Source organism: Symphalangus syndactylus, chromosome X (assembly GCF_028878055.3).
Source record: "Symphalangus syndactylus isolate Jambi chromosome X, NHGRI_mSymSyn1-v2.1_pri, whole genome shotgun sequence".
NCBI lineage: Eukaryota > Metazoa > Chordata > Mammalia > Primates > Hylobatidae > Symphalangus > Symphalangus syndactylus.
This window is the reverse complement of record NC_072447.2, coordinates 90,967,198-90,994,276: the sequence shown is the minus strand read 5'-3', so window position 1 is coordinate 90,994,276 and position 27,079 is coordinate 90,967,198. Positions and strand designations below refer to the sequence as shown.

The following is a 27,079-nucleotide window of genomic DNA, read 5'->3' as shown; positions in this document are numbered from 1 at the left end:
AGTTAGGTCAATTAGAGTAATGCACTTACTCAGCTTACATTTGCTGAACACCAAGTATGTGCCACATATTGCACAAAGATAAACTAGACACAATCACCATTTTCAAGGAGCTCATAGACTAGCATGGGCCACATACGTAACAAACCATTGGACAGTGGGATAAAGGTTATAATTGACTTAGAAATGCAGCCCTATAGGACCAACAAAGTGAGATTGATTCACTTAAATCACAGGGGTGTTGACTACACTCAAATCCAGTCAAAAAATTGTATTATCTATTTTATTTTTCATAATTAAGGGCTTTAAAATTGGGTTTACTGTACATATTATTTCTGATAATGAAAATATGTGTTTGTTGTAGAAAATTTTAGAACTATAAAAGAATATAAAGAAACAAAAGCAAAAATCACTCATGATTCCTTCCCCCACCTAGAGATTACTACTCTTTGTATTTTGTTGTGTTTTCTTCCATTCAAATACAAAATTGAGTTTATATCATATATACAGTTTTATATCCTCATTTTCTCACTTATATGATATTATGAGCTTTTAATATAAATTTGTCTTATTCAAGATCATTATTTAATGGCTACATATTCCAGCTTATGGATGATTATTCAATCTTTCCCCTCTCCATAAGAGAATACCTGCCCTGCTGAACCTTCATCAGCATTATTTTTTTAATTTTCCAGTAAAAATATGGCATTCTTCTGCTATGTTTGATTCCTAGTTTGGCTGAACACTTTTTATTAAGTTTATTAACCATTTGCTTTTATTTTTTATAAATTGTTCATGTCATTTGATCATTTTTCTATAAGTGTGATTTTGTTCTCATTGATATATAAGAACTCTCTTTATATGGATGATATTAACTCTTTTCCCTGCCATGGAACCCCACGCTTGCTCATTACCAGGCAGGGAACCCCCGACTTAGGCCTACAGCACAGAACCCCCATCCCAGGCTGATAGCACTGAGTGACTGCTGACCTGTATCTCCCTGGGTGGAGCCCCCAGGAGACAAGTAAAAGACCTTTGGCCACAACCACTGCTAAGGTCCTCTCTGCTGCCTCCAAGTTGAGGAGAAAACAAACACTGATATCGCCATAGAGCTGTAATGGACATCCCTGGAGTGCCAAGCCACAGTCTACAGCCAGCACTCAAGTGGGAGAGGAGCCCACACTTTCAGGGCATTGAGAGGGAGCATAGCTGCAACTGTGAGGAAATAACAGAGGAGCAACGGGACAGAGCAAGAGCCTACCAACAGACCACTATGCCTAAGTGCCACCTGTTGGATCATAACCCAAAGCTTCAACAACAATACCTCACTAACATAACCCCCTGTGAAACCAAAGACAAGAAGTCAGCTATTTAGACCCTGCACAAAACCTCAGCCCTGTGAAGACATCCAAAAAAGAAGTCTATTGACTGTAGTCAACCTACACTGCCATTAAAGGAACACCCACACACAGAGATAAGAAAGAACCAATGCAAGAACTCTGGCAACTCAAAAGGCCAGAGTGGCTTATGTCCTCCAAATGATCACACTTGTTCTCCAACAAGGGTTCTTAACCAGGCTGAACTGGCCGAAATAACAGAAATAGAATTCAGAATATGGATAGAAATAAAGATCATTGAGATTTAGGAGAATGGCAAAACCCAATCTGAGAAAACTAATAATCACAATAAAATGATACAAAAGCCAATACATGGAATACCTAGTAAAAAAAAAGAACCTAACTGATCTGATAGAGCTGAAAAAACACACTAGAAGAATTTCACAATGCAATCACAAGTATTAAAAGAGGAATACATCAAGCCAAGGAAAGAATCTCAGGAACTGAAGACTGGCTCTCTGAAATCAGACAGTCAGACAAAAATAAAGAAAAAAAGAATGAAAAGGAATGAACAAAATCTCTGAGGAATATGGGATTATATAAACAAGCTAAATCTATGAATTATTGGCAACTCTGAAAGGGACAGGGAGAAAGCAAAATCTTGGAAAACACATTTGAGGATATGGTCCATGAAAACTTCCCTAGCCTTGCTAGAGAGGCTAACAGTCAAATTTAGAAAATACAGAGAACCATGCAAGATTCTACACAAGAAGATCATCCTCAAGACACAAAATCAGCAGATTTTCCAAGGTTGAAATGAAAGAAAGAATGTTAACGGCAGCTAGAGAGAAAGGGCAGGTCACTTAAAAAGGAAACCCATCAGGCTAACAGTGGACCTCTCAGTAGAAACCCTGCAAGCCAGGAGAGAGTAGAGGCCTCTATTCAACATTATTAATGAAAAAAATCATCAAACAAGTATTTCATATCCAGCCAAACTAAGCTTCTTATGCAAAGGAGAAATAAGATTATTTTCAGATAAGCAAATGCTAAGGGAGTTTGTTACCATCAGACCTGCCTTACAAGAGATCTTGAAAGGAGCACTAAACATGGAAAGTAAAGATCATTATCAGTCAATAGAAAAACATACTTAAGTGCACAGCTCAGTTACATTATAAAGCAGCCACACAAGCCAGCATAATAACCAGTTTTCCCAAAATAATAACAGAATCAAATGAACACATTTCAGTACCAACCTTGAATGTAAATGGACTAAACGCCTCAGTTAAAAGGCACAGAATGGCAAGCTGGATGAAGAACCAAGAATCCCCCTAAAAAATGCTGTCTTCAAGAGACCCATCTCACATACAATGACACCCATAGGCTAAAAATAAAGGGATGGAGAAAAATCTACCAAGAAAATGAAAAAAAGAAAAAAGCATGGGTTGCAATTCTAATTTCAGACAAAACAGACTTTAAGAAAGATTTTAAAAAAAGACAAAGAAGGGCATTACATAATAGTAAAGATTTCAATTTAACAGGAAGACTTAACTATCCTAAATATATATGCACCCATCACAGGAGTACCAAGATTCATAAAGCAAGTTCTTAGAGACCTACAAAGAGATGTAGACTCCCATGCGATAATAGTGGGAGACATCAACAGTCCACTGAAAGGATCGGACAGCTCATCAAGGCAAAAAACTAACAAAGATACTCAGGTCCTGAACTCAAGATTTGACCAAATATATCAGACAGACCTCTACGGAACTCTCCTCCCCAAAACAACATAATATACATTTTTCTCATCATCACGTAGCACATACTCTAAAATCCACCAAGCAATCAGATATAAAACAATCCTCAGGAAATGCAAGAGAACTGAAATCATACCAAACACCTTCTTGGATCAAAGCACAATAAAAATAGAAGTCAAAGTTTTAAAAATCACTGAAAACCATGCAATTACATGAAAATTAAACCACATGGTCTTGAGTGACTTTTGGGTAAATAATGACATTAAGGCAGAAATCAAGAAGTTCTTTGAAACTAATGAGAACAAAGATACAACATACCAGAATCTCTGGGATGCAGCTAAGGCAGTGTTAAGAGGGAAATTTATAGCATTAAACACCCACAACCAGAAGTTAGAAAGATCTCAAATTAACAACCTAACATCACAACAGAAAGAATTAGAAAATGAAGAGCAAACCAACCCCAAAGCTAGAAGAAGACAAGAAATAACCAAATCATTGCTGAACTAAAGGAAATTGAGAAGCAAAATAAATTCAAAAGATCAACAAATCCAGGAGTTCGTTTTCTCAAAAAATTAATAAAGCAGATATGCTGCTGGCTAGACTAATAAAGAAGAAAAGAGAGAAGATCCAAATAAACACACTTAGAAATGACAAAGGGGATGTTACGACTGACCTCAGAGAAATAAAAATAACCATTGGAAACTGCTACAAACACCTCTATGCATACAAACTGAAAAACCTAGTAGAGATGGATGAATTCCTGGACACATTTTTCCTCCCAAGACTGAAGCAGGAAAAAAAATTGAATCTCTGAGCAGACCAATAATGAGCTCCAAAATTGAATCAGTAATAAATAGCCTAACAACCAAAAAAAGCCCAGGACCAGATGGATCCACAGCCAAATTCTACCAGATGTACAAAGAAGAGATGGTGCCATTCATATTGAAAGTACTACAAAAAATTGAAGAGGCGGGACTCCTCCCCAAATCATTTTATGAGGCCAGCATCATCCTGATAGCAAAACCTGGCAGAGACACAACAAAAGAAAGAGAAAGCTTCAGGCCAATATCCTTGATGAGCATTGATGCAAAAATCCTCCACCAAATACTTGCAAACTTAATCCAGCAGCACATCAAAAAACCAATCCACCACCATCAGATAGGTTTCACTTCTGGGATGCAACACTTGTTCAACATTCACAAATCAATAAATTCTATGCATCACATAAACGGAACTAGAGACAAAACCACATGATTATCTCAATAAATGCAGAAGGGCCTTTGATAAAATTTAACATTGCTTCATGTTAAAAAGTCTCAATAAACTAGGTATTGAAGGAACATACTTTAAAATTATAAGAGCCATATGTGACAAACCTATAGCCAACATCATAGTGAAAGGGAAAAAGCTGGAGGCATTCCCCTTGAAAACCGTCATAAGACAAGGATGCCCTCTCTCCCCACTCCTATTCAACATAGTATTGGGAGTCCTGGTCAGAGCAAACAGGTAAGAGAAAGAAATAAGGAACTTTAAAATAGAAACATAGGAAGTCAAACTATCCCTGTTTGCAGTTGACATGATTCTATATCTAGAAACTCCCATAGTCTTGGCCTTAAGCTGATCAACAACTTCAGCCAAATTTCAGGATACCAAATCAATGTGCAAAATCACTAACATTCATATACACGGACAACAATTATGCTGAGAGCAAAATCAGGAATGCAATCCCTTTCACAATTGCCACACACACACACATACACACATACATACACACACACGCACACGAAATACCTAGGGATACAGCTAACTAGTGAGGTGAAAGATCTCTACAATGAGAATTACAAAACACTGCTCAAAGAAATCAGAGATGACACAAACACGGAGAAACATTCCATGCTCATGGATAGGAAGAATCAATATTGTTAAAATCGCCATGCTGCCCAAAGCAATTTATAGATTCAATGCTATTCCTATTAAACTACCAAGGATATTCTTCACAGCACTAGAAATAAAACTATTTTAATATTTATATGGAATGAGAAAAAGAGGCCAAATAGCCAAGACAATCCTAAGCAAAAAGAACAAAGCTGGAGACATCACATTACCCAACTTCAAACTACTACAGGGCTACAGTAACCAAAACAGCATGGTACTGGTACAAGAACAGACACATAGACCAATGGAACAGAATAGAGAACGCAGAAATAAGGCTGCACACCTACAACTATCAGATCTTTGACCAAGCTGTCGAAAACAAGCAATGGGGAAAGGACACCCTATTCAATAAATGGAGCTGGGATAACTGGTTAGCCATATGCAGAAGATTGAAACTGGACCCCTTCCTTATACCATATACAAAAATCAACTCAAGATTGATTGATTACAGTCTTAAATGTAAAACCCTAAACTCTAAAAACCCTGGAAGACAACCTAAGCAATACCATTCTGAACATAGAAACAAAATGTCAAAAGCAATCCCAACAAAAGCAAAACTGACAAATAGAATCTAATTTAACTAAAGAGCTCCTGCACATTAAGGGAAACTATCAACAGAGTGAAAGGACAACCTACAGAATGGGATAAAATATTTGTCAACTACACATTTGACAAGTCTAATATCCAGCATCTATAAGGAACTTGAACAAATTTACAAGAGAAAAACAAACAACCTGATTAAAAAGTGGGCAAAGGACATGAACAGACACTTCTCAAAAGAAGCCATACATGTAACCAACAAGCATATGAAAAGAAACTCAATATCACTGATTAGAGAAATGCAAGTCAAAACCACAATGAGATTCCACCTCATAACAGTCAGAATGACTATTATTAAAAAGTCAGAAGAAAATAAAACCTAACAGATGCTGGTGAGGCTGTGGAGAAAAGGGAAAGCTTATACATTGTTGGTGAGAGTGTAAATTAGCTCAACCATTGTGAAAAGCAGTGTGGCAATTCCTCAAAGGGCCAAAAATAGAACTACCCTTTTACCAGCAATCCCCTTACTGGGTATACAACTCAGCAATCCCATTACTGGGTATATATCCTAAGGAATATAAATCATTCTACCATAAAGACACATGTACATGAATGTTCATTGCAGCATTGTTCACAAAGGCAAAGATATGAAATCACTATGCCCATTAATGATAGATCGGATAAAGAAAATATGGTATATATATATATATATACACCATGGAATACTAGGCAGCCGTAAAATAGAATGAGATCATGTCTTTTGTGGGAACATGGATGGAGCTGTAGGCCATTAAACTTAGCAAACTTACACAGGAACAGAAAACCAAATACCGCATGTTCTCACTTATAAGTGGGAGCTAAATAATGAGAAATCATGGACACAAAAAGGGGAACAATACACACTGGCCCACACTTGAGGATGCAGGGTCGGGGGAGGGAGAGGTTTAGTAAAAATAACTACTGGGTACTAGGCTTAGTCCCTGGGTGATGAAATAATTTGTACAACAAACCCCTGTGACATGAATTTACCTATATAACAAAACTGCATATGTTCTCCTGAACCTATAATAAAAGTTAAAAATAATAAATAAATCTACATGAACCCCCCAAAAAAACTCTTTTCCCATCTACATTTTACAATGATACCTATGGTCCTCTCTTTCCAGCACACTGAAGATTTATATGTTTTACTACACACACATACACGTTTTTCTCTTTGTGTCTCTTTTCATTTTTTAACATGTCTTTTCCAAACCAGAGGTTTAATTCATCACTATTGAGATGTTATTTTCTTGTAATCATTTACAATGAAAGAAGCATTTTAAAATGTGGATGAAATACCATGAAATGAGTATAATACAAGTACCCAGTAAAATGTTGGGCACAGAACACATGCTTTTATACATGTTTCTGAAATTAAAATTAACTAAATCATAAAATCATACATTATCGTTCATGCAAATAACTAAAAATTTAACCCTGGAAATTGTTCCCTATTATTATTGATAGCTCCAAGCTCATTAAATAACTATGATTATATCCAGCTTTTGTCTTTTCTTCACAGGAACTTCATTCTCCAACAGTGAAAGTTACTACATATCCACAGACCACTATTAGGAAATATGTAGTACAAAATCCTGAACAGGTAAGAAAAACTTTTCCCAACATGTAATTCTTTAGAAGTTAATTGCTTAAACAAAAAGGCTTAATCAGTCACCAGATCCTTAAGATCAGATAGTTGGACTTTCTTTTTTTTTTTTTTTTTTTGAGACGGAGTCTCGCTCTGTCGCCCAGGCTGGAGTGCAGTGGCGCAATCTCGGCTCACTGCAAGCTCCGCCTCCCGGGTTCACGCCATTCTCCTGCCTCAGCCTCTCCGAGTAGCTGGGACTACAGGCGCCCGCCACCACGCCCGGCTAACTTTTTGTATTTTTAGTAGAGGCGGGGTTTCACCGTGGTCTCGATCTCCTGACCTCGTGATCCGCCCGCCTCGGCCTCCCAAAGTGCTGGGTGGACTTTCTTACAATTACAGAGTAAATTGCTGATTATCAGTATCAATAAATGCCATCTTTAATGCCAGACAACCATGCGTCTATATATTCTGACGCAGAGAAGCAATACTTCCAAGCAGGTTGGAAATTCTTGGGTTGTAAAGATTTTCCTCTTCTATAGCCCCACCCTTATGCTACAAAAGACTTTTATGCACTTGGAATGAAAGAAAAAAGGGACAAAGTTCTTTTACAAGCTTCACATAAAAGCTCTGTCAACTGCTGCATCAGGGGTTGGAGTTTTCAGGCTGTTTACCTTTGCCATGGAGATATGGACTAGGAAGATGAAAATTAAAGGTCAAAAGTTAAAAAGTGTCCCTATGACTTTATTGCCTGTGGTGTGTGAACTTTTGTACCCAGCAATGAGTTTTTTAGAAAATTACATTATTATTTGTTTACTGAGATATAAATCCTCACATTTCACAAACTAAGATTCCACCATAATAAGCCATCCTCAACACATGCATTTACATTCATGCACACATACCCCTTCTTTAGCTGCAACAGGAGGCTCTATGAGGTTGTAAGGACATCAGTTTCACAATTGGCAACAGTACGATCCAGATAGGACTACAACAATTCTTTGCTTTGCTCTTTATTTTTCTGCCATGATGGGAAACCATCCTGCCCTTCCCTTATAAGATAAAATAAACTATTTGCTTCAGCTGTGGAAAGGAAAGGGTTAGATTAGGGTCCTGCTTGCTACTATTCTAGGTGAGTCGGGAAGATGTACTAAGCTTTTACTAGTATCTAAACCCTTTCTTCTTCATTTACTTATTTATTAAAAATAATCTTCTCATGGCTCCTTAGCTAAGCAGGCTGCTGGTTGTACATGTGTGTCGGTATGAACCTGAGGCTCTGAGTTGAGGAGTGATTGTTTTGGACATTTGCTTGAGTTTTCATATATCCTTGTAAATATTGAAAAGGCATGTTATTACAGCTAAATCAGTTGCCTGTTCCTCCTTTTGCAGAATCAAATATTTACGCAATAAATCTGAAAAGGATGGAGGTAGGGAGGGGGAGGTATGGAGGAGGAGATGCGAAAGGCCTGGGAGAGGAGAGCGTATCTTTTTCTATTACTTGGCCAGTCACTTTACACATTCCTGTTCTTCCTTTCCCTCTCTCTTTTTCTTTCATTTTACACGTAATCTGGGGGATATGCATACTTGGATGCATATTGCGCTTGATACTCCTGGCTTTCAGAGTTAGTTCTAGATAACCCATTATTTTCATAGTGTGAGAATTGCTATGCTTGCCTAGGATATATCCAGAGAGATTTAAAATGTCCTATCATTTGCATTCCAATCCACTTTGCCAGCAATTCTTACATGACTTTGGATAAATCCTTATTATTTAGTTAATAGGGAAAAGAAAGAATTAATAACTATTGGGTATATACTCCATGCTAGGCAATTTCAATATTATATCCTGGTTAATCCTAAAAAGGTGAAAAAAATGGAAGCACAGAGAAATTCAGTCATTTACTCAATAAATATTTATTGATTGCCTATTATGTTCCAGAAATTGCCCTAAGAACTGGAGGATAAAGCAGTAAACAAAACAAGGTCCCAACCTTCTTCAACTTAAGTTCTTAGCTAGTGCAAAACCATTCAATTACGAAGGAGCAAAATTGGAACTGAAATTGAACAATGCAGAGCTGGGAGTGAAACATTTGCAAATGAAGGACAATTGATGATGGAGGTGAATTAGGATCTAATACTCACTTAGGCACCCCCTTACCCACATGTAGTTACAAAAACAGAGAAATCAGAAGTATATATGCAAATACCTAACATATTGGAAAAACTGAGCCTACCCTTGTAAGACCTCATCAATATGACTGTGTTCAACTACAAACTTGTTCAACTTGTAGTTGAACACAGCCATATTGATTTTTCTCTCAGGACAAAGTCCCAGCAGAGGGTTGAAGAAAATGGTCATTTTAAATCATTTAACTCTTTCCATTATTGAAGAGTGAAACAAATTTCAAGTTTCATGATGCTTTGTAAATGAAAAGTAATCTAACTTGTTTTACAAAGCAGCTTGAAAATCCTGTTTAGCTATATCCCCCACTTTATTTATCTAAGTAGATTCCTTTTTTGTTTGCTCTTTTAAATCCCCTCAGGAGAAGATTCTAGTTTAATTACAATATTTATAATAAGCTGAACCTTCTAAATAGCAATTTCATCTAAATAGCAATTTCATCCTCTTTCACCTCCCAGCTTGTCTAATCTTTATTTCTTTTTCCTGTAATTAAAATATTCTCAATCCACTTGTTTCATTATGATTTTTTTCTATCTCTGTTAAGGCTTTTTATTTTTTTGTTGTTCCTGATCTTCCTTATTCTCCATTTGTCATCATTTAATCTAAGGATTTATGCATTCTGGTTAACATTTGATCCAGAAATGAAGGAAATACATTTGTTCCATTAGTGGACATAATCCAATTAATACTAATCAATTTCATTAATTTTCCAGTTGTGAAGCTCCTGCTATGGGGAAGACACTATACAGTCTCTCAACAGAAACAGGGAAATAAGACATGTTTCCCAAATTAAAGGAGCATACAGCTCTTCTCAGGGAAAGAAATAAGACAGGTCCACAAACAGCTATGTAGAATACATGGTGAGATGTAGGATAGATGCCATGAAAGGACTACAGATAAAAATTATTATTGGAGTTCAGATGTCAGAGATAATACATTTGTTTGGGGGAAAATCAGGGAAGGATTTATTGTGGTATTTAAGGTATTAGTATGATTAACCTTGTTATTAGCATTGTTTTACTACTAAGGAAATGAAAGTTTGAATAAGTGTAACTTGCTCAGGTCTTCTGATGCTAATTCATTACTCTCTGTCTTTTCTGACAGCTATTTTAGATGGTAGCTTTAACAAGATTCGATGACTTACTGGATATGGAGAAAAGTCAACATGACCCTAAGCTTTTTAGCTTGAGACACTGAGAGTAAGGTGACCCACTTAAAGTGATTGAAAAGTGAGTGGGAGGAGAAGTAGATTTAGTAAAGGGTGAAATTTTGAGTTTTATTTGAACCAGTAGCATTTTAGGTGCATAGAAACAGAAAGATACCTAACAGGCAGTTAAAAAATGACTCAAAGAAAGGTCATATTTAACAGAGATGTGGGAATCATTCCTCTTAAAGGTATCATTGAAGCTATGGGAATGAGTGAGATCACTAAGAGGTAATGGAGAAGGTTGGGTCAGAACCTTGAGAAATGTCTACTTTAAGTGAACAGAAGGAAGGAGCCACTTTCAGAGACAGAGGGGTTATCAGAGAGGGATGTGAACACACCATAACTGAAGCAAATGCAAACATGGGGTGGTCAACCATCTCAAATGACCAAAAGGCCTAAGAAGATGAGGTTTGAGAATAGGGTTTGACCATTAAGAAAGCGATAGTGACATTGATAGAGCTGTTTTGGTATACTTATGGAGGCAAAATCCAGATGCAAGAAGTTAATGGGTGAGAAGATGAGATGAATTGAAAAAAATGAGTGAAGATTACTCTTCTGGAAGGGTATTGGTCAAAGGAAGGAGAGATGGATGGTTGCTAAAGGAGAAATGAGAATCTTGTGAACCTCGGAAACTTGCAGATAGAACCAGTAATAAGGAAGGCTAAAGATGCAACAGAGAAAGGAGACAAATGGGATAATATTCTGGAAGAGATAAGAAGGAATGGGATTCCAGGTACAGGTGGAGAAATGACTTCAGGAAAAACAAAGAGAGAGATAGAGAATGCATCTTTTTCCTTAACTGGATGGAAGGAGCAGAAAAGAGAGATTTTTGAGATGTGCAGGAAAATAGAGAGACCTCATTGGATAGATTATCTTGGTTTTCTCTGTAAATAGGAGGAGAAAGAGGGAGTATAAGCACAGGAGTTGAGGAAAATGAAAATATTTGTAAGCAACGTTATAAAGAATTTGATGAATACAAATATAACCACAAAGGTTGAACGATCTACTTGAAGTTGGATATCTTCAAATTGTAATGAGCCAAATCAGCAAATCTTTTTTAAAAACGTTTTTTTCCACAAAGGTTTTGGGGCCTGGGAACAGTAAAGTAGATGTTGGGGATTATATACTTTGTTAGATGTGAGAATTACTACCAGAGCTTCTAGCTGTTACAATTAAAATTATAAGATCTGCCACTTTGAAAACACCTATTAATTTTTAGGGTGGATCTGGCACCAATTCAAATAGACAGGTTGAGAAAAAGAAGGTGCCAAAATAGAATTGTCTAGCAGCTCATTTGTTGAGACATCTAAAACTTCTGATTAAATTTATTTTGTTGAGTTATTTTGACAAATTATTTATATCAATTTTTGATTTACTTTTTTACAGATTTGGGGAAAATAATAGTCCCCTAAATTTGGAGGTTTTTTTTTCAGTAAGTCATTTCTAGTAATATGGTCAAAATATTCAAGACAGAATCAACATCGTTAGTGCCTAGACAATCTTTTTTCTTTTTTTTTCTTTTTTTTTATTATACTTGAAGTTCTAGGGTACATGTGCACAATGTGCAGGTTTGTTACATATGTATACATGTGCCATGTTGGTGTGCTGCACCCATTAACTCGTCATTTAACATTAGGTATATCTCCTAATGCTATCCCTCCCCTCCCTCCACCCCACACCAGGCCCCAGTGTATGATGTTCCCCTTCTTGTGTCCAAGTGTTCTCATTGTTCAATTCCCACCTATGAGTGAGAACATGTGGTGTCTGGTTTTTTGTCCTTGCAATAGTTTACTGAGAATGATGGTTTCCAGCTTCATCCATGTCCCTACAAAGGACATGAACTCATCATTTTTTATGGCTGCATAGTGTTCTACGGTGTATATGTGCCACGTTTTCTCAATCCAGTCTATCATTGATGGACATTTGGGTTGGTTCCAAGCCTTTGCTATTGTGAATAGTGCCGCAATAAACATATGTGTGCATGTGTCTTTATAGCAGCATGATTTATAATCCTTTGGGTATATACCCAGTAATGGGATGGCTGGGTCAAATGGTATTTCTAGTTCTAGATCCTTGAGGAATTGCCACACTGACTTCCACAATGGTTGAACTAGTTTACACCTCCACCAAGAGTGTAAAAGTGTTCCTATTTCTCCACATCCTCTCCTGCACCTGTTTTTTCCTGACTTTTTAATGATCACCATTCTAACTGGCATGAGATGGTATCTCATTGTGGTTTTGATTTGCATTTCTCTGATGGCCAGTGATAATGAGCATTTTTTCATGTGTCTTTTGGCTGCATAAATGTCTTCTTTTGAGAATTGTCTGTTCATATCCTTCACCCACTTTTTGATGGGGTTGTTTGTTTTTTTCCTGTAAATTTGTTTGAGTTCTTTGTAGATTCTGGATATCAGCCCTTTGTCAGATGGGTAGATTGCAACAATTTTCTCCCATTCTGTAGATTTCCTATTCACTCTGATGGTAGTTTCTTTTGCTGTGCAGAAGCTCTTTAGTTTAATTAGATCCCATTTGTCAACTTTGGCTTTTGTTGCCATTGCTTTTGGTGTTTTAGACATGAAGTCCTTGCCCATGCCTATGCCCTGAATGGTATTGCCTAGGTTTTCTTCTAGGGTTTTTATTATTTTAGGTCTAACATTTAAGTTCTTAATCCATCTTGAATTAATTTTTGTATAAGGTGTAAGTAAGGGATCCAGTTTCAGCTTTCTACATATGGCTAACCAGTTTTCCCAGCACCATTTATTAAATAGGGAATCCTTTCCCCATTTCTTGTTTTTGTCAGGTTTGTCAAAGATCTGGTGGTTGTAGATGTGTGGTATTATTTCTGAGGGCTCTGTTCTGTTCCATTGGTCTATATCTCTGTTTTGGTAGCAGTACCATGCTGTTTTGGTTACTGTAGTCTTGTAGTATAGTTTGAAGTCAGGTAGCGTGATGCCTACAGCTTTGTTCTTTTGGCTTAGGATTATCTTGGCAATGTGGGCTCTTTTTTGGTTCCATATGAACTTTAAAGTAGTTTATTCCAATTCTGTGAGGAAAGTCATTGGCAGCTTGATGGGGATGGCATTGAATCTATAAACTACCTTGGGCAGTATGGCCATTTTCACAATATTGATTCTTCCTATCCATGATTATGGACTGTTCTTCCATTTGTTTGTGTCCTCTTTTATTTCGTTGAGCAGTGGTTTGTAGTTCTCCTTGAAGAAGTCCTTCACATCCCTTGTAAGTTGGATTCCTAGGTATTTTATTCTCTTTGAAGCAATTGTGAATGGGAGTTCACTCATGATTTGGCTCTCTGTCTGTTATTGGTGTATAAGAATGCTTGTGATTTTTGCACATTGATTTTGTATCCTGAGACTTTGCTGAAGTTGCTTATCAGCTTAAGGAGATTTTGGGCTGAGATGATGGGTTTTTCTAGATATACAATCATGTCATCTGCAAACAGGGAATGACTGTTCATCATATATAGTGAACTTCATTTCACAGAAAAAAAATTTCATGCTTTTGCTAAATTTGTTTTCCCTCTCTTAGAGGATGATTACATTCCTAAGATGAAGGTTCGTATCATTCCGTCTCACTCAATCATCAGTTCATTCACTATGTAGTACTCAAGATAGTCAAAGTCCCTGCCCTCAGTAAGCCTACTTGTGTATATTTTTATACTTGATATTCTAGGAAAGTTATAAGGGAATTATCAATATTATTTAAAATACAGTATGGATTTTAAATATTATATTACAATATTATTTAAAACAAATGTCATTTGTACATTAAAATTATAGATTAAGGGTACTTTAAAACACACGATCTTACTTGATATTCTGCATTACCCTCCCTATGCTAAGAAAACTGAGCCTCCAGTAAGGTTAATGGCCTACCTGATTTTCTGCAGCACATAGGAGAAGGAAGAACTGAAATATAGGTTTTATGACTCCATAATTTTTTGCCAATTATACTTTCTTCCACTGATTTTAGTAGTCAAACCCAATGGATTTGTAGTAATCCAAATCCAATCCACTTTATAATTCTCATCTGTTGGCCACTCTGAAACATTTTTACCTTTGACTTCCTACTGCTTCTTGAAAATTACTCTTCCTTTAAATTACAATATTTTCTTTTCTAAGACCTCTTGAGACATGTCTAGTTCTGTATTTGCTCTTCATTTAACTATTCAGCAATTGCCTAGTTTAATCTAGCACTAGTGAGCAGGTGGTCTTGATATATGTAATAGATCTGGAGCCTTGTGCTCCCCACTTAGCTCCAGACTTGTGTTTTCACCTATGTGTTGAACGTCTACATCTGAGTGTCTACCCAGACATTTTTTTGTGAAAGAGTCTCTTTGGGAGCTATTTGCAATCATTTGCGACATGTTAAAGGGATTGCTATGCACTATGTAGTTTGCTGAGTGTTCTGGGGAATAAAAACATAATCAGACCTAGATTGTTATTAGGAGCACGTAAGATGTCTCAACATTTTCATTTTTGGTACCATGTAGTAGACTCCTCAGGTTCAAGATCTCAGAGTCATCTTTGAACAGTACTGTCTGATTATTGGGATAATCTTACCAGTCTCCTCATCTGTACTCTTCCTGTAATTAATCTCCTTGAAGTAAACTTCACCTCATACCCCTGTTTAAAAGCACGTAAAGACTTCTCACTGCTTGAAGAACTAAGCTCTATGTGCTAAGTATGTCCCATACATATAACTTACACTTTTCCAAACTTGGTGACTTTAATTGTCTTGTTTCCTTCACTTGGAATACCATTTTCTTCAATTTTCTCATATCCAAAGACCACTTTAACCTTCTTTCAAATGCCACCTAATCCAGCTACTCTACTAGGGCACTGCCAGATGGAACTCAGTTTTTTTCCTCTGAACTCCATCCCGTAAGTTCTTTCTCTGTACATGTAAAGGCATTTGTCTCTTTCTACTTTGCATATATGCTTATGTTCATATATTATCTAGATCAGGGATTGGCATAATTTTTCTGTAAAGAAACAGATAACAAATATTTTAGGTTTTGCTGGCCACATAGGGCCTTGGCCTTTGTTTTTTATTTATAGTCCTTTAAAATCTAACTACTATTTTTAGCTTGAGAACAGAATAAAAACAGGCTATTTACCATAGTTTGTTGAATCCTGATCAATATTAAATGCCCTTGGTAATAAAATAAGTCAGACTTACGTTTTATGCCTCAAAGCATGTAGCAAAGTACACTGTGCATAGCAAGCACTTAAGCATGTGTTCCATGATTGCACATAACTACCATAGGGGCTCTTTTGCAAAAACAAACAAACACAAAATACCTTCTAGGGAAGTCTTTCTAAATATATCCAGCTTTAGATTTAATACTTCATAACCTAGTCAGATTTGGTCACTTATATATTTGTTTTACCAAAGTCCCCAAGGAACATTTGGTTGAAACACCTTTTGCTCAAACTTGAATACAATAAGTATATAACTTTTGATTCAAGAGCATCTTGCCTTTTAAACAATCAGTGTTTTGGTCCAGCTGCTCTATGGGTATTTACAATAGCAGACTACAAAAATCCTAGCACGTTTTGTTGATTTTGAAATGTTCTTAAATACATTAACCGGTAACAGGCTTGCCTATATGGTCTTCTATAGTATTCCCCTATATCACAAAATAAATGAATGCAAATTTTGTTTTGTAGAAAAACAACAAATAAAACAACACCAGATCTCCCTACCCAAGTAGACTTCAAATGAAAACCAAAGGAAGGGAAAAGAACATGGTACACATGACATTTATTTTAGACTCCTGGTCTGATTCTTATTAGCTCTTCCCCAGTTTCTTTCAGATTTTGGACATGTCACCAGCCTGTATTTCATTGCCTGACATCTTCTAGGCACTCAGCTAATCTTACAGCAATTTAGTTGAATATATGGAGATAAAGTGGCTCTTAAAGCCTCTACTCTGCTCTTAATATTCAAAACATATGTTGTTCTGAGAGTCTTAGCCTTGATTATAATTACAATTAAGAATTGTACAATTCAAGGACACTCAAATTGAGTTGCAGAAAAAAATCTTTAATATAGTTCTACCTACTTTGTGGCCTAGTCATGCTGAAATATGTTTATTTTGCATTTTTCCAACAATATTTTTGCATAGAAAGAAATCTTCCAGTGAACCCAATTTAAATGAGAGTGACCTCATGCTTGCCTAACTCAAAGGAAACTCATCATATCTTGCTTTAGGAAAAGAGAGAAAATTATCTTTCCCACTCTCCACCAATCTCCACAAAAGACGTTATTAGGCTTAGTAAAATGTAATAGGAGAAATCCAGATTGTTCTTTTTGATAAAGGGAACTACCTTTATTATTATTTCCTTGCATCTACCAACATTATTGGGATGTCATTCCACTCTCTTCCTAAGGTCAGCCAGTACTTCAGAGCCTATTCGACACTGGATATTTGCCTAATTTAAGGTTACTCTGAAAAGATAACTTTCAAAACAAAACATATAATTTACTATCATTTTAGGAACCACTATCTCAATTCCTAAGAGGAAGCCATTTCTTCCCAGGAAACAACGTTATTTATGAAAAAACAATAAGAAAAGTAGAGAAGCTAAATACTGATCAGGTAAGTAATAGTTGTTTTAAAACTTGTTTTTAAATGTATAATTTTGAATTGTTAGTATTTTAATAGAGCTCAAGTGACATTCAACTCTGAAGTGCAAGGCAAGACCACCATGACTTATAATATGCTATGATATCTACAGCCCTTCATACCATTCTTAATACTTTCATACCCATTTTTCATGCGAAGTATTATTGTCCTCATTTTACTGAAAGAAAATTGAAACCAGGATATGTGAAGTCACATAGAAAATTAATGGCAGAATCTGTACTTAATAAAGATATCCAAATGCCTTGTATGTTTTCCTTTAAACTGGTCCAACAAAAATCATAATTTAAAACACTATAATTTTGTTCTAATTCTTTTAATATAGAATGAATTTTAAATGAACAATACATAAGAACAGATATGTGAAATACCATATACTGTAAAAGATCTAGAAAACTAAAGCTTCTAGTACATTTAAAAAATTCTGTTAAGCTCAAATCGACAGACCAAGTATAAAACTGCAGCAAAGCCACAGTAATTCCGTGGCATCTAGAGCCACAAGTCCTTCATGCAGATTTGTTACTATAACCAACGGAGGTTTCATATTCCTCTTCTCAGTTCATACAAGCGTGTCCAGCCCAATGTCCAGGACTTGTCTGTTGGACATTCTTGAACTAGGGCAGTGTATTAGTTTCTTAGGGCTGCTGCAACAAAGTACCACAGACTGTATGGTTTAAAACAACAGAAATTTATTGTCTCACAGTTCTGGAGGCCAGAAGTCTGAAATTACTGTGTTGGCAGGACTATGTTCTCTCTGAAGCTGCCAGAGAAGGAACTCTTCCATTCCTGTCTCCTTGCTTTTGGTAGCCTCAGACATTCCTTGGCTTGTAGATGCATCACTCCAATACTTCGTCTTCATATGGAAACTTTCCTGTGTGTCTTCACATCATCTTCCCTCTGTGCATGTTTGTTTCTGTGTCCAAATTTGCGCTTTTATAAGGACACCAGTCATATTTTATTAGGGCCATCCTAATTACTTGATTATCTCTATAAAGACTCTGTCTCTAAATAGGGTCACATTCTGAGTTACTGGGGTTAAGACTTCACCATATCTTGGGTGCGAGAGGGTACAATTCGACCTATAATAGGCAGTTAAACACTATCAAATCAGTTGCGATAACAAAATCATTTTTTTCATACACAAATCAAACTGACTAAAAAATTCTAGCTTTTCCTTTTTGAACTTTTTGGCATAAGAACTCATTTTATTTTTTATGAGCACTTGTGGACATTTGTTACCAGATTCATAGGAACTAATACGTTATTACTTACTTGTGTCCAGTCAAAATGAAGCAAACTTTCAGAATCATAAACATGCAAATCTTTAACATTTTGGTTTGCTTGGAAAGCTGGATATAGTCTGATGGGTTTGCTGTGGTATGTATTGAACACTTATCTTACCGAGGAGCAGCAGAATACTTCTGGACATTATGATACCAAACAGAAAAAATTTCATGAAATGTACCTATTCTTCAAGGCGTGTTTTCCTTTATAAGAAATCAAATTCTAACATCTGTCCTTTATCCAACTGGGCTACAAAAAATAAGTTTTGATACGTCTTAAATAGTAAGGAATGTTAGAGGCAAATCATTTCATGCTGCTTCTAGCTTCTTGTTTTAAAGGGAACAAATAGTGTTTCTAATTCTTGGACTCTAGAGTAAAAGATTGAATATCTTGTACATCGTTGCCATGCAGCTGAAACAACTAAAGACTAGCTCCTTTAAGAGAATACTGCTGCTATTTACTGTTAACTCAAATATTTACTTGTTTATGCCCACTTTTTCTTATTAATTACTTAAACAGTTTGGGAGTTTGGGAACCGCCATGAAAGCTGCCCAGTGTAAAAGGAACCATGCAGATAGAGCAAACTGCAATTGCATTGTCCTACTAGTTTCCTCAGTGATGGAGATAAACTAGGACAATCTGAGTAAAGCCAGAGTCTGGAAGAACCTGTTTACCGTCACATGTGACCAAATCAAACAGGACTAGCTCTTAGGAGATGAGAAATATTCAAGAAAAAAGAGATCTTTGTAGTGGAAGGGTGGTAAAGTGGTGCCAGGTGCAAGATAACTATCCAATTCGTATGATTTGTACTCATGATAATTCTTTTTACTCTATCAAAAAGGAAAAACAAGACGACAAATCAGAAATGTTTGATCTTTCTGTACTTTAAAAATTCAGCTTATTATATCTTTTAAAAATATGATGAATATATGAATATTTGGCTTTAGAAAAAGAACTTTAGTGTAAGAATTGAAAACTGAAAACCTGCTAAGACCTCAGGGGTACCAGTAAATGGTTCACAGGCCAAATGGGCTCAGGTAGACTGCAAGGCACCCCAGATGATGGGAATGTCAGTGTTCTATTCAAGAGACAACTGATACATTAACAAAGGAAGATTTTTAAGAAACAGGTTTTGATTTCTTTATTGCTCTCTAGTGATGTGTGCTTTCCAAGAGTTTCCTAACTTGCTTTGTGAGGAACATACTGTTTTGTTTTGTTTTATTCCTTCAGGAAAGTTTCCATTTCAATAGCCTACAAGCTCTCCAATGAGTGATAGTCATCTCAGACTATCAGTGTAATTTTACCTCATTCCAGTATATGAAGATATTTTGTAACATAAAAGATAATAATAATGTAACATACATTCACCCCCAAAATTCCTAAACTATAAAGATTTTAGTGCTAGTATATGTACAAAGTGTGATATTTGAAAAGAGTCTAGATAAAATGATAGCATGAACTTATTCTACAACCTTTATTATCTCTATATCTATCAAGGCAACTTCTATTTGTAAAATGTGTTTATTTATATGTATTTCATTTTTTCAAAATATTTTTGTATACATGAAAAGGTAATTTTTATACATGGAAAAATTTTAAAGTATAAAAAACATCGAAAGGAATAAAAAGAGCATTAAAAGATATAGAGTGACAAATAAACCTCCTTATCCAGACACTTTTGTCCCCAGTTTCTCTTCCCAGAAGCAGCTACTCTTAAAACTATTTTGGTCTATGCATATCAAAGCATGTCACTTTTAAAACATGTTACAGCAGAAAGAGAATACTATTTCATTCTTTTGTACTTTTTTCATTTAATATAGCTTGAAAATTGTTTCATATAAAAATGTAAAATATGAAGTGTTTTACTGTATTAATATAGGCCAACTTTCTATAGTCAAAAGGATATAGTGCATTGCATTTTTACTTTCAAAATTAATTGTATGTTCATACATGCAGAACTGTGATTCAAAACACAGTATGTTTCTTTTGAAAACAGGCTTCCAGATCTCTTATCGAAGTAGAATAATCACAAGATAAGAAAGCAAATTCAAGTATGCCTGAAATCCCCCAAACTAAAATAACTAGATATCTTTTCTTAGTCTGTGCTCTATACTTACCAGAAAAAAGCCATGACAAATAAGCAGATAACAAAGATTTAGTTTAAAAACAACAAATTCCGGAATATCTTGAAGTCAGTGCAAATTCAGCTTAATATCCTAAAAGAAGTCTAAGCTGGAAATCATGAGTTCCAGTCCCAAGTTTGTCATTAATTAGCTGCGTTACTATGAGAAAATTATCTTACTTTTCTAGACCTCAGAGTTTTTTTTTCCATCTGCAAAATTAGTAGGGTAAATGATGATAAAGTTGATGATGACTATGACAATGATGATGATGTGATCATCATAATAATGTTTGTTACTCACCTACTTTGTAGTAATCAACTTATAGACATTAGTTTATTTACTCCTCATAGCACCCCTATGGAATATGTACCATCTTCACTTTTATAAATGGGAAAACGGAGGCTCATAAAGGTTGCACATACAGTTTCTCAAGATCAGAGTTAGTGATAAAATCAGAGTTAGAATCCACGTTTTCTAGGTCTGAAGTTTCAGTCGCTGTTTTTTTTTATCTTTTTAAGAAATTTATCCTTAAGTTTCATAAGGATAAGAACTTTGCTCCTCACCCACTGTGATTCTAATATGCTTCCTGACATTGAAAATCACTATATTATTTTTTAATTTTAAATTTACCTATATCTTCGGCATTATAGTGTTTTATGTAATTAGATTCTGAAGTGCCTACTGAATCATCAAAGTAATATTAATATTAATATTCATTATGGTTTTAGTGTTAAGTATAGCTGGAATATTAATTTAATTAGAACACGCAATGCCTTGGCCAATCTACATAAGTATTTGGATGGTCATGACAATCTGATCAAATAAAAACAGAATTCAATACAAATTTGCCCAATGAAAAAAACTGAAAAAATATCACTAGTGAAAACTATAAATCCTAGGGTTTGAATTATAGTGAAAGAAAACATTAAGTTTAAAAAAAATGGTTCCAGTTGTTTTTCTTGATTAGTAATGTTTATCCTAAGTGGCTGTTTTTGGCATGTGTATGTGTCTTAGGGGTGCCATCCTCAGGTTCAATGCCATCATCACATTGTCCAACAGCCCCAGGTCATCCACTCTGCAAACTGGCAACAACCTGATTCTAGCCAGCAAATCCAAGCCATCACAGGAAATGATCCGATTTCTACAAATATTGGAAATGAACTGTGCCGTAGTGGATCAAGCCACATTCGTGAGCAGGTAAGATCAATCAGCTGATTCCTTAACAAACTGAAATAATGTTGTTGAACTCTTCTCATACCACTGTGCAGGTGCTCCCATTAAATTTTCATCAAAATACTGAGAAGTTATATCACTGGTATTTGTGCCTTGTCATAGCATTTTTAGAACAAATCTTCCCATCTTCTCTCAGAAGACAAAACAATTTAGGTCCATTAAGACATTAAATCTATGAGATGAGTTATGAACTGGTTAATGAATACCTAATTTGTAACTGATCTTCAGTTCTAAAATGGGCCCAACAGTTGTGCAATGTTAAATATTTTCACAAGGTATGGTATTTAAATGAACAATAAATTGGAAGTTATATTATCTATGATGATTTTAACGGTCACATTTCACAAACTGGTATTTACTTCCTGTATGTCTTCTTTGAGAATATATTATTTGACTTGAGAATCAAGTCAAAATATGTATAGATTTTATTATGTATCACATTGACAAAATAGAAACTAGAACTTAGTTGCTAAGGAGAAATCTCATGTAATACAATTCTTGGTATTTAATTTATGTTATGAAAACTTTGGAATCTTGTAAACATCTGCTATACAAGTGTTGAAGGAAAAAAGATTTTCTTGTATGTTGCTAAAACTAACATTAATAACTGGAACAATGGGGAATCAACCATCACTTGTATTTTTCTAGATCTCCATTTGGCCTCTTTCATAGGCACTCTTACTAAAAGACAAAAGAAAACAAGAAAAAATAAAGAAGGAGCCAGCCCACATAAGAATTTGATTATTTTATATTAAATATACATGAGGTTATTTCTAAGAACTGAAATTTTGAAATATACATTTTGGCCACATTAATCAAAAAGAACTACAAAAGATTTAAAATCCATGTTTTTTCAACCTAAGAAAAGCCTAGAGCCAGGTTCGGTGACTCACATCTGCATTCGCAGCACTTTGGTAGGCCAAGGCTGGAGGATCTCTTGAAGCCAGCAGTTCAAGACAAGCCTGGGCAACATAGTGAGACCCTTATCTCTACATTTTTTTTTAATTTTCTAATTTAGAAAAAAGCCTAAAATTGTCTTTCTTCTATATATCTGCACAGAAACACTGGCCTCTAGAATAACTCATAGAATACAATCCAGAAGGTATTGAATATTTAGCTTAAGTGCATTAGATATAACCATAAAAGAGCCATTTTATTAGATTAGATCATTTGAAATTGTCATTTTTGTAGGCTGAAACTGGTATAATAGCAACAATTATATACAGTTCAACCTAATCCTTAACTTTGCTTTGCCTAAGTTTCCTCTAATAGGGGAAAGTGGCAGGCACATATAAAAGCATAATACAAACCAAAGTGTTTTCAGTCATAAAAGAGGAAAAAACAACACACTTTGGGAACAAAAGACTGAAGAAATTAATTTTGGCTGAGAGATCAAGGAAGGCTGTGTTGAGGAAGTAATTAACCTGGGCTTTGAAAAATGGGCAGAATTTCCATATATGGTATTGTGATATTGCATGGAAATAATATCCTAAGAAGAGGGAATCACATAAACAAAGTTATGGATTGGGAAAGTAAATTCTGGGTTTCAGAAGAAGTTAGGGGTTTGATTTGTATGGCATGAAAGACATGTGACAAGGAGTATTATGGTGTAGTGTTAATATGATACATTAAGGCCAGGTCATGAGATTCTTAAGTGTTAATTTAAAAACTTTGGGCTTTCTTTAGTAGGCAATGGAGGGTGAGTGAAGGTTGCTGAGTAGGAAAATACTAATAGATATGGCTAGCATATTGACTAATTTTCTTCTTACAATGATCAGATTAGGAAGGTGCTATTGTTGTCCTTATTGCACATATAAGGTAACCGAGTTTCAAAGAGTTTAAATTATTTGCAAAGGCTTATACAGCTAGCATGCGGTAAAGCCAAGATTTATACATATGTAGGCTGACTCCAGAGCCCATTGATAGTTCCTCCTTGAATTTGGATCATTTATGTGGAGAGTCCTTGAGCAATAGTATAAACATAAAGAAAGCCCTTGGTTAAGAAGAGTCTGCCACAGGGAAGGTATTGGTGATAGCAAGCAGACTAGTTTCAGGGTATAGAGACCTGGGTTCTTGTCCTAACTCTGTTCCTCTCAAGCTATGTGTTCTTAGTAATACAAAATCTCTCAGCAACATCCTCATCCATAAAATACTAAATAAAAATATGTGCTGGAAAGTTTTTATAAACTACAAAGTCTACAACTTGAAAAAAATCAATGGAGAAAACTTTGCAAAGAAAAGATGATTAGAAGCTATTTCAATAGTCTAGGTGTAAAACAAAGTAGAATAATGACAATAGAAATGGTAGGAGGGACACTTATCAGAGATGGGAACTGTATGACAGGATTAAGAGTTTTGTCCAGTGGCAACAGTAATGTTATGATATTCTTTCCCCAGCTTTAGTACATCTAATAATACATTTGATTAGATTATATGTTGTCTACTCAGTAAAGGGGCGGAGTTGGGTAACTAATGTATCACTTTTTTATTATTCATACTGTAGTTTGAGATTTCTATGTAGCTTCTGTAAAGGCTGGAGGATTTTTTCTTTAATTTTATTAAATTCTGCTTTTTTCCATTTTAGATCGTCTCTTTTTATTATACTTTAAGTTCTCGGATACATGTACAGAAGGTGCAGGTTTGTTTACATAGGTATACACGTGTCACGATGGTTTGCTGCACCCATCAACCTGTCATCTACATTAGGTATTTCTCCCAACGCTATCCCTCCCCAGCTCCCCACCCCCAGCTTTTTCAATATTTTATAAGGATAAAGTTGAAGTCTGCTGAAAATAGAATAGGCCCTTGAAAGCACTAGTCTATTGGAAGCTTAGAGTTAGTAATTTCACTTGTATAGATTACATTGGATTGTAATGTAACATTGGATTGTAACAGGGTCCATTCTTGCTCAGAGTGATGACAGGGTAACCTGCTTGTGCAGATTCCATGGACAAAGGAGGGAGTTCTCCCACCTAGGCACCTTGATGTTTACATGTCCTCTGTAGTGATACGTGGGTAGAAGAGTATCTTTAAAGAGTGATGCGCAGACATAGATTAGGCTCTTTTAAAACTAAAGTAGGACCCATTTTCACAGTTTGTGTTTAGAGTTAAACTGTAACTTGGAAGGAACGTCATGAAGAGGAATAGAACACAGGCATTCAGTTTAATTATCTGAATTTGTAAAACCTGATCCTGCTGAGCTGTATGATCTTCAGCAATAGACTTAGCTGGACTGAACCTCAGTTTCTACATCTCTAAAAGGGGAAGAATCATACTTTAATGTACAATATATCCTACAAGAGGATTAAATGAGATAAAATATGTAAAGCACCTATCCTAGTGTCAAGTACATAGCAGATGCTGAAATTAATGTTTGATTATTGATCTTCTTGCCCCAACTCTGGGTCGCAAATGTTTCAAATCACCAATATAAGAAATTAGTTTCATTGTAAGACTATTTTTAGATGAAACTAGATCACCGTTAAAGTACTTTCCCCAAAGTGAAAGGCATTAAAAATATTTTTCAAAATCAGATATCTAAAACCGTGGCTTTAAAATATTTTTATAAAATTAATTTATGTACATTTTCCATGGTTCTCCCTACTAATATCACCCTTTTGATTTCAAATTCAAAATATTACAAGTTACATGTACTTCCCTGAAGAAATTAAGGATAGCATGCTGTGATCATTTTCCTGTCATTAGCAAGGAACAGATAATTTTATACTTGTTGATGACAGGGAAAAGCTCAGCTGAACTCATTATACAAGTTGTCATATAGGTGGTGTTTGTAAGAAATATTCAAATAAGTGTATATAGTGTGTGTGCAACTCTCTTCCACTTGGCTTAAGGATTCAGGGAAGTCTTCTGTAGTCATGGGAAGATGTAAAGGGAACAGTCCTGATCACCTGGATAGTGCTATTGCCAATGAAAAATACTCCAATTTGTGATGTGATGCCTTTAATGAATTGACAAAAAAAAATCAGATCTTAGTGTCAGGTGCTTTTTCTGGCAGGTCTCTGGGAAGCTCGCTATAATGTTTATTTAGCATGTCATTCACCAATGATAGAATTTCAGGGCTGGTTAGTTCAATAAACTCAGCAGTTCTGTCTATCCCCTCGCTCATTAACAGGTGGCTCAAGTTCCTCTCCATGTTTATTGCCCTCTTCAATCCCATTACTAAAAATGAGTGCCTTTTATGTAAACTTGTATCCCCTGCTGTTGCTTCCACAAATTTAATTAGTGTCCATTTGGGGCCTATCTTTTCCCAACACAACCTTATCTGTCTTCTGCAACCTCTGCAGCCTCTTACTATGAAACCTTTTAGAACTATTGTTTTATGGCAAACTCAACTTTCTTTTTAACACATTGTTACTTATTTGCTTTTTTATAAATTAGTTTTTTAGTTAAAGTAATATATGTACATAGTTTAAAAGGCCAAATAGTAGTAAAAGGCATATAATAAACAGCAATTCCCTGTCCCTACCCTCTTCACCACCCAGAGCTGATCCCCAGAGGCAATGATTTTCTTTTTTTTATTTTATTTATTTATTTATTTATTTTTTTTTTTTTTGAGACGGAGTCTCGCTCTGTCGCCCAGGCTGGAGTGCAGTGGCATGATCTCTGCTCACTGCAAGCTCTACCTCCCGGGTTCACGCCATTCTCCTGCCTCAACCTCCCGAGTAGCTGGGACTACAGGCGCCCGCCACTACGCCCGGCTAATTTTTTTGTATTTTTAGTAGAGACGAGGTTTCACCGCATTAGCCAGGATGGTTTCGATCTCCTGACCTTGTGATCTGCCTGCCTCAGCCTCCCAAAGTGCTGGGATTACAGGCGTGAGCCACCGCGCCCGGCCAATCATTTTCAATTGTTAGCTTCGTCTTGTGATATTTACTTGCATTTAGCTAAATAGCTATATATAAAGCTAAATGGCATGCATGTATTTTTAGTATGCATAAACTTATAGTATGGATATACTTATGCTGCTATGTCTTGATTTATCAGTGTTATATATTATCTGTTGATAATTCTGACACACAAAGGTTTAATTAATCTCTCTTCCAACTGTTTTCATCCCTTCCATCCTCCCAATATAGTTAAATCTCCATTTATTTTTGGTAAATCAGTGTTCAGTGTTTATATTATTATTGCTATAAAATATCATTTACTGCTGAACCAAATTGTGTATTATTT

The 27,079-nt window shown here is 35.7% G+C and overlaps 1 protein-coding gene across 2 annotated transcripts in view; it reads left to right on the top strand.

Annotated features, from left to right (window-relative positions):
- The window catches only part of POF1B (POF1B actin binding protein), a 105,988-nt gene that overhangs the window by 13,216 nt on the left and 65,693 nt on the right, over positions 1-27,079 (top strand). For both annotated transcript variants that reach the window (XM_055268745.2, XM_055268744.2), the window contains exons 4-6: positions 7,128-7,208; positions 17,100-17,201; positions 21,668-21,850. In XM_055268745.2, coding sequence (XP_055124720.1) covers positions 7,128-7,208; positions 17,100-17,201; positions 21,668-21,850 — 366 coding nt within the window. The remainder of the gene's footprint in view (positions 1-7,127; positions 7,209-17,099; positions 17,202-21,667; positions 21,851-27,079) is intronic.